At 40.5% G+C, this 8,656-nt stretch overlaps 1 protein-coding gene across 1 annotated transcript in view; it reads left to right on the top strand.

Annotated features, from left to right (window-relative positions):
- Positions 1–5,441, top strand: part of PRKAB2 (protein kinase AMP-activated non-catalytic subunit beta 2) — a gene marked incomplete at its 5' end in the record, with an annotated part of 19,250 nt that extends 13,809 nt beyond the window's left edge. The window contains 2 exons of the mRNA XM_015571689.1: positions 2,452–2,554; positions 5,259–5,441. Coding sequence (XP_015427175.1) covers positions 2,452–2,554; positions 5,259–5,352 — 197 coding nt within the window. The remainder of the gene's footprint in view (positions 1–2,451; positions 2,555–5,258) is intronic.
- Between the last annotated feature and the right edge of the window lie 3,215 nt (positions 5,442–8,656).

Below are 8,656 nucleotides of genomic sequence, written 5' to 3'. Positions count from 1 at the left end.
GTTGATCTTTCACAGAGAGGAAGGGAGAGAGACAGAGAGTCAGAAACATCAATAGAGAGAAACATCGATCAGCTGCCTCCTGCACATCCCCCACTGGGGAAGTGCACGCAACCCAGGTACATGCCCTTGACCGGAATCGAACCTGGGACCCCTCAGTCCGCAGGCCGACGCTCTATCCACTGAGCCAAACCGGTTTCGGCGGAAATTGTACCTTTTACTTTTCACACTGGTCTTGAGTATTGGGATTCACCTTGGCCTTGACCCAGATTGTTTAGGCTGTTTGGAATTAATCAGTTGGATTGAGTGTCTTTCCTAGGAGGATTTTGGGGTCTACTTTATTCAAGGATAGAAGGGGATTCCTGAGTCCCCTCTTGATCAAAGAAGACTTTTTAAATGGAAATTAGACCTGCTGCAGGGCTTGAAAATGGTTTCCTAAAAAAGATCACTGCCCTTTCTTCTCATTGCATTTAAGATTCCTTCCATAAATGGATTGCCAGGGTGTTCCTTTCTTTTTTTCTTTGCTAGATTTAAACCCAATATTCAAATTTAAAATGGGGAAGAAGTGAAATAGGAGACTAATCTTTCTTCAACACCAGCACCTATTATGTGTCAGGTACTATGCCAGATATTCTGATGTAAAACCTCAGAGCCATCTTAATGGTAGGTATCCTTTTAATCAGTGTGATGGTCCTTAGTGCAACCCATCGCTACAAGAAGAAGTATGTCACTACGCTGCTGTACAAGCCCATCTGAAGGGATCCCCTTCGGCCTCCCAGGCTTCAGAAGCAGTTTCCTTGCCTTTCTGGACTAGACTAGTCTTACCTGAGACTGGAAGGCTGATTTGCTTTGAGGCTGATGTGTGTGTTTCAGAGCCTCTGAGTTAGGATGCTCCGCTTTTGCATTTGATTGAAGATGAGGGGGCTTATGAATTCATGGCGTTCATTTTAAGAAAAAAATTCATATATGTATACATGTGCGAGGAAGGTTAGTGGACGCCTCCTAGCTAGATGTATTCTCTCTGCCTCTAGGGATGCACCAAGAGCTGATTGGGGGTGCTGCAGGAAGAGCCTTCATTAGAGGAAGCTTTTTTTTACTAAAATGAAGAGCAAACTCAGTATCCTTGATGGGTGGAGAGTCTGTCACTGCTACCTTGGCTCTCCAAGGGATGGCCCTGTGCCATACTCGGGCCCTACTTCTAGCTGCCTCCTTTCAGGGGCAGCTTTTCTTGCATGGGTTTTCTGTATTCCCAGAGTATATGGCACAACACAGTTGCTAGTTGGTTGGTTTGTTTTGTGGTGGTCTTTTTTTTTCATCCTCACCTGAGGATACACTCTGGGTTTTTTTATATAATACCAGATGCCCCACAAAAAATCCTTTTTTCCTCTCATTTTACATTCTTGCTTTCATAACCTCTTTCAGATCCTATACATGACCCTCCCCTAACCCAAAAACTCACTGGGTAAATGACTCCTTTCAAAGTCTGTGTGATATCTGACCCTCCTCAGAGACTAGGGCTGCCAGAAAGTCCTTTTTAGCCCAGCACAGGCCGAGGCCACTTGGTTACCACTTGCTCTAACTTCTACGAAGGAAAATGGCTCAGCATTATAAGAAAGGCAGGAAGCCCTGGTCAGTGTTCTCACGAAGGGTCATGGGTTTTATTTCCGGTCAAGGGCACATACCTGGGTTGCACGTTCAATCCCTGGCCCCGGTTGAGGTGCATGTGGACGGCAACTCATCGATGTGTCTCTTTCACATCGATTTTTCTCTCCCCTTCCCTTCCACTCTGTAAAAATCAATGGAAAAAAATATCATTGGGTGAGGATTAACAAGAAAAAATAAAGGCCGGAATGCAGAAGGTCTACTCTCTTGTTTTGGTTTGATGCCACAGCTTGGGCCGTATTGGCACATCCCTATAGGTTTTCCTACCTGGCCTGGCCCTGCTCCGTGTTCTCTTTCTCCGAGCAGACAACCTTGAAGGTGGGCGTGAGCCAGGCAAAACTTTCATGTCTTTCATCCTTGAAAGATTTTTATGTGCCTACATTTTTCTTTAATTAAAAATGCCTTTTCATTGGTCTTATGAGACTTCATAGAATTCTTGATAAATGGTTCCCAAGATTTTCTTCCCTAGTCTAGTTCTTAAGCTTACAGTAAGTAATGTAGCTAACCCTGCGCACATCATTACACTAAATATTGCTCTAGGTACAGATTTATTCAGGCTCATGTGATGCACCTCAAAGGTAACCTCAACTTAAGATTTATTAGGCCAACAAGCAAGAAAGCACCCTTGGTGTTCTCAACCATCATTTTGTTCCGCCTCTTTTCAAAAAATATATTTGATAATGAGGTGGGGTCAGTGATTTCCATTTGTGGAATGAAAAGTAGCATTCAATCTATTCTTGGGGTTCAAAGATAAAGCCTATTTTCCAGGTATCTGTGGCTCTTCCATTACAGGTAAATGCACGTCAAACATTCAACACCGAAGGAGTCCAAACTTGATGCTTGAGAGACTCCTTGAGTGCTCAGATGAGCCCAGCCACACTGAGGGCATCCACAGGTCCGTTTAGTGACCTCCTGCTTTCCCATACAAAGCTGAAGGCAGTTATCTTTGGGTATGTAGACCTCTTAGATCCCCGTATGAGGCAGTAGGGTCTGGTGGTGGTGTTTTGCTGGGAATGCAGATTGCTAAGTACTTTGGTGGTTAATTGCTGAGAATAAATATTGCTTTAGCCACTTACGGCCACCTTCTGCAGCAAAAGGCTTTTGTGGAGAACTTTTATACTCCCAACCACTTTTTGAATAGTGTGCCATTTAAAAAAATCCAGGCCAAATCCTATTTTAACCAACTCTTAGGATTTTGTCATCTTCAGTTAATCTAGAATTTTGTTTTTTTTCTAATACCCATTAAATAAGTGGGCCACTTAGGGGGATTCAAAATCGTGGTGGTTAATAAAGGATTTTGTTGCACTCATATTTCTGGCCAACAGTATTGAAATGTAATTGCCTATATGTTCACGTATGAAGATTTTTGTTCCACACAGGTATGTCAGTCGAGGGGGCAGGAAAAGAGATCCCTTCAATTTCTTTCCGGCCAAAGGCTTTGATGAATTGGGTCTGGCTTCAGTGACAGTAGGTTTTCGTGCTGGTGACCTTCACATCTTTCTAATCAGGAAAGATGCAGAGGGCGTCAGTTTCCCAAATTCTGCGGTCACATCTCTCAGCCAGATGTGACGGGATCCTAAGAGCTGGTATGGAAGGTGTGGGTGAGAGGATTGGATGATGACTCCTTCAGTATTGTTCCTTTTTATACGGCTAATACGTCCCATGGCCCTGAGAAGCCGTGTCACGCTCTGTCCCCAAGAAACTGTTTTAGAAGGTAGATAGGGAGGGAGGAAGGTAGCCCCAAGTATAGCCACTCATTCTTTTGTATTGGTTAAAGGAATAGTTTACTTTCTGCAGAATAGAGTTTAGCAGATTTGAGAAATGAATAAAGGCAAGAAAAAATATTTTTAGCTCTTTTGGGAGGGACTATAGCAATTTCACAAGAGTTTAGAAGAAAAAGAAAATAGCTCTCAGGAGGATTAACCCTTAAAGAACTACATCATGGTGTTGGGTTTACGGGAAAAAACAGAATGACTGAGTTGAGGAGTAATACTAGAAAAATAAAGACTTGAATAACTGAGAACTATCCTTTTTAAAAAAATTAAATCAGACACAACATATTGGTGTCCTTGGATTTCACTGTATAGAATTTACTATAAAAAAGCATCATTCCTTCACCTCTTGTTCCTGTTCTCTATCCTTTTTTCTATATTCTGATGCAACTTCATTTGTCAGGTAGACTTTATCAGGGTCTCAAGTCAAACATTACCTAAAATAAATGTTAGGCATCTTGCTGGTATGGAGAACGTTCAAGTCATGCTTAGAGTTGAATGGGATTCAACCACTATAAGCAACACCCGTGAAGGGCACGCTTGGCCTTAATAGTTTGGCTTTTTTAAACAATGCTTACATAGTAAAGAAATCCTATAAAAGAAGAATCTAAGAGAAGTTTCTGAGAGAATCCTACAAACCCTGGCCCACTTACTCCCCTCCAATTATTTCTAGTCTCTTGTAGACCTACTGAATCTGAGATAAAACCTTCGAAAAGTATTGGCACTCCATGTTTGCTGCTAACATGAAGTTAAATTTTGAAAGAAGTGTTACCTCCAGACTGGGCTTATATTAATGTGGGCTATAAATGAAGGTGACATACTAATGATAGAATTTCCTGCTTTTAACTGGGGAAACAGGGCTTTTAAAATTTTGACCTCAACTAAAAATGATATGCAATAGTCTCTGTTTGTGTGTGTTTGAAATACATTCTGTTCTCAAAGGTTTCTAAATCCTCATGTTCTAGTGATTTGGGGCATGGGCTTACTCGCAGATACAGTTTGTTCCTACATTATTCTGACTCATCCTTAAAGCCAAGTTCTTGCTGTCTTCTACCAGGGACTGCTGATTCTAGTGATCAGTGGGATGGTGGACCTGGGAGGGGACGGGGTTAAGGTCTGTCTTTTAAAAGTCTAGACCTAGGCATTTGTCTGTTCTTAAGCGCCATTCTCAATCGGAGCTTGAAGGGCTGTGATTTCTGCAATGAGCCCAAACTTTTGGAGTAAAAGAATTTATCTATTTTTAAATTTAAATTATAAGCAAAAAGAAAGAAGAAAAGAAAAAACTCAAATCTGCTACTTATGAACTCCGATTCTTAGTAATGGAATCTCTCTAGGATTCATATTTGGGCTTTGTCTTGATTTGCTTTTTTCAATTGAGCTTTGAAGTAAGTTTTGTTAAAAATTGAAATTTTTATTGGTTTTAACATTAATTGGAAATGGATTGTGTGTAGTACAGTACTTTTGCAGTAAGATTGGTGTGAAATATACTAAACACTGGATTTTGTAGTCAGGTTAAATGGTCAAGGGATACCTACCGTAGTATTATGTATTGGTCATCTTACTTTTCTGTTTTTGTCTACAGAGCACTAACCTTAACCAGGTTCAGGTTTTTAGAACGGCCAAGCTCACTGATGTTATTAATTCTAATTCCACACTGAGCCCCCTATGTAAGACTTGTTTGAATATTGGTAAATTGGAGGATGTTGGTTATTGTTATACTGAAGCATTTTGGATTAGTGAAGTTCTGTCATAAAGGGGAAATAATACTATAATTTGAAAAGAATTAAATATGTGAGTCCCTTAAATGGTGCTTTTTGTAAACTTTAGTGCTGAGGTACAGAGCTGCTTTTCAATATTTCATAGAGGAGTAACACACAAGAATGGGTTTGAAAACTTTTCTCCAAATGGATTTTGTCACTGAACTCTGATGTGTCTGAAAATTGTGATGTTGCACATACAGAAATTGTTTTTCTCCATAAAACTGTTGAATAAAAGTATTATGCAGCAATATTGAATTCTTCATTGATTACTGATTATATTATCATGATCTGTCTGCTGCCCTGGACAATGTGGTTCAGTTGCTTGGCCATCACCCGAACCAGTACTGAAAGATTGCTGGTTCTATTCCCAGTCAGGGCACATGCCTGAGTTGTGGGCTCGATCCCTGATAGGGGTGTGCAGAAAATAGTTGATTGCTGTTTCTCATATCAGTGTTTCTCCCTCTCCCTCTCTCTAAAATTCAATTTTTAAAAATCTTAAGCCTGGCCCATGTGGCTCAGTAGTTGAGTGTCGACCATGAACTAGGAGGTCAGGTTTTGATTCCTGGTCAGGGCACATGCTGGGGGTTTGGGGCTCGATCCCCAGTAGTGGATGTGCAAGAGGCAGCCAATTGATGATTTTCTCTCATCATTGATGTTCCTATCTCCATCTCCCTTCCTCTCTGAAGTCAATAAAAAGTGTATTTTAAAAATACATTTTAAAAAAAGAGATCTATCTGCCTTGGTAGTCTCAGGACCTAAAGAATATAAATTGCCACACAGGCACATTTAAATGAGAGAATTTATAGGGTAGAACACAAGTGATGTCATCTTTACATCTGCCACTTTTTCTTTTCTTTTTGTTCCAGGGTATGCCGACATTAGCTAGAGAAGTGCAAACCCTAAGATTTAATTTTCAGCACTTTCTGTAAACTGTACACTTAGCCATCCGGGGGTGGATTAGCTCAAGTCCTAGACTAATTTTTTCACCCTTGGTACACATGCATATAAACTATGCAGATTCCATAAAAATATTGATGCCCAGTCTACTACCTTTACCTCAATTAAATGAAAATCTCTGGTATGGGGTTCAGGCATCTATATTTAAAATCCCCAGATTATTCTAATATACATCCGGGGATAAGAACCGCGATCCTTTCTCTGCCAGACATATACTTCATTATACATGAAAACAGATGATATACTTCATTCTGACAGCAAACCACTCCTCGGATGGCTTTGTTCAGGGCCATAATTATACCAGGGTAATTTTTGTTTTCTTTTTCTTTTGTCTTATTTTTTTATAAATATATTTTTATTGATTCAGAGAGGAAGGGTGAGGGAGAGACAGAAACATCAGTGATGATGAATCATTGACCGACTGCCTCCTACACGCCCCCTACTGGGGACCGAGCCTGGGACCCTTTAGTCCAGGGGTGGGCAAACTTTTTGACTGGAGGGCCACAATGGGTTCTTAAACTGGACCGGAGGGCCGGAACAAAAGCTTGGATGGAGTGTTTGTGTGAACTAATATAAATTCAAAGTAAACATCATTACATAAAAGGGTACGGTCTTTATTTTTTTTAGTTTTATTCATTTCAAACAGGACGGATCCAGCCCGCAGGCCGTAGTTTGCCCACGGCTGCTTTAGTCCATAGTCTGATGCTCTATCCCCTGAGCCAAACGAGCCAGGGCTAATTTTGATTTTCTACCTCTTTGTTTCACTATGTTTTTCATATCTGGCCTCTGGACTTTTCCAAAAGCAACACAGCCAGTCTCCTTTATATTTGCTGCTCTAAAGATTTAACTGAATTAAATTTTGTTAAGGGGGAGAGGAGAAGGACACTGTGGGAGTAACTAGAGGGAGAGAATAGGGTGAGTTGAAAGAAGTGGAGACATATAGTAGCACAGGTAATGAAGACCTGTGAAGGAAACAGACTGAAACAGTTAACCTCAAACCTTTAACAGCAGATCAGGTTATGCCTGCAGGCTTTAGGTAGAGAGTGGTAGATGTCACGTGACCCAGCCTGTGGCAGAATGGTCTACACTTCATGTACCCTGGTCACGGAAACAACAGATGGCACCAGAATTCTTTCTGATGTTCCAGTGGTCTCTAATTTGACCAGGCAACCTCTTCAAACTGGCTTCTGTGACCTTTTGACATGACCTAACTAACCTTTAGGCACAATAAGATATTCTAGGCTCAGCTTGTATGTTTAGTCCCCCAATCCCAAAGCAGACATTTCTACAATGAATCATAATTTTTTCATGGGAAATGGTATTCAGAAACCAAGCACTAAATATGCTGTTTTTAAATTTTTTAAAATATATTTTTATTGATTTCAGAGAAGGGAGAGGGAGAGAGAGATAGAAACATCAATGATGAGAGAGAACCATTGATTGGCTACCTCCTGCACGCCCCACACTGGGGATCACGCCCGCATCCCGGGCATATGCCCTGACTGGGAATCAAACCCTAACCTCCTGTTTCAGAGGCGATGCTCAACCACTGTGCCACACCGGGCTCACTGTTTTTAGACCCTATCAGTGGGTATCATGAGGTGATACGGCTATCTCCAATTCCAGCCCAACACCATAGGGTTCTTCCTCAACTTTTCCCTTTTTCCAAGATGATAACCTTGATTCCTGACAATATCAACTCTTTTTACTAATTTTCTCTATCCTACAAAACACACAAAATGGCCTCACAATTATGCTATTTCCACTACCAACAATAAACCTACTGTCCTAGCCGGTTTTGCTCAGTGGATACAGCATCGGCCTGCAGACTGAAGGGTCCTAGGTTCAATTCTAGTCAAGGGCACATGCGTGGATTGCAGGCTCAATCCCTGGTGGAGGTCATGTAGGAGGCAGCTGATCAGTGATTCTCTCTCATCATTGATGCTTCTCTCTCTCCCTCTCCCTTCCTCTCTGAAATCAAAAAAACAAAAAACAAACTAACAAAAAAAACCCCAATCAACCTACTAAGTAAAGCTCAAGATGTCTTTAAGATGGACTCCACTATGGGTATACAGACAAAAACTACCTTCAAAATTTACTTAATTATATTCTATGTGATTTTATTATCATTTCATATATAATTAAATTCATTTGTTCGGCTTTTTCAGTTTGAAGAGCTTTTTCAATCTCTTGGAATATGTAAAACATTAACATTGTTTAAAAATAAAAACTGTAGTAAAAAAGCTGTAGTAAAAAATAAAACTAGAAAAAAGCCCCTCCCATCTCTATATCTTATACTCCATTCCCATGCATCCGTAGATAAAAAAAAAATTTCATTATTTTCTGACCGATTCTTCCTGTAAAACAAGCATATCTATTGCTCCTTTTCCTTGTACAGAAGACAGCATACTGTGTACACACTCTTTTGTACTTGCAGTTTTCACATAAAGAACATTCTGAACCATACCGTTCATAGAGGTATTTCTCATATTTATGGTTGTAAAGCAT

The sequence above is a fragment of the Myotis davidii genome, unplaced genomic scaffold (assembly GCF_000327345.1).
Source record: "Myotis davidii unplaced genomic scaffold, ASM32734v1 scaffold208, whole genome shotgun sequence".
Classification (NCBI taxonomy): Eukaryota; Metazoa; Chordata; class Mammalia; order Chiroptera; family Vespertilionidae; genus Myotis; species Myotis davidii.
The sequence above is the reverse complement of the archived record's forward strand: the minus strand, read 5'-3'. Positions and strand labels throughout refer to the sequence as shown.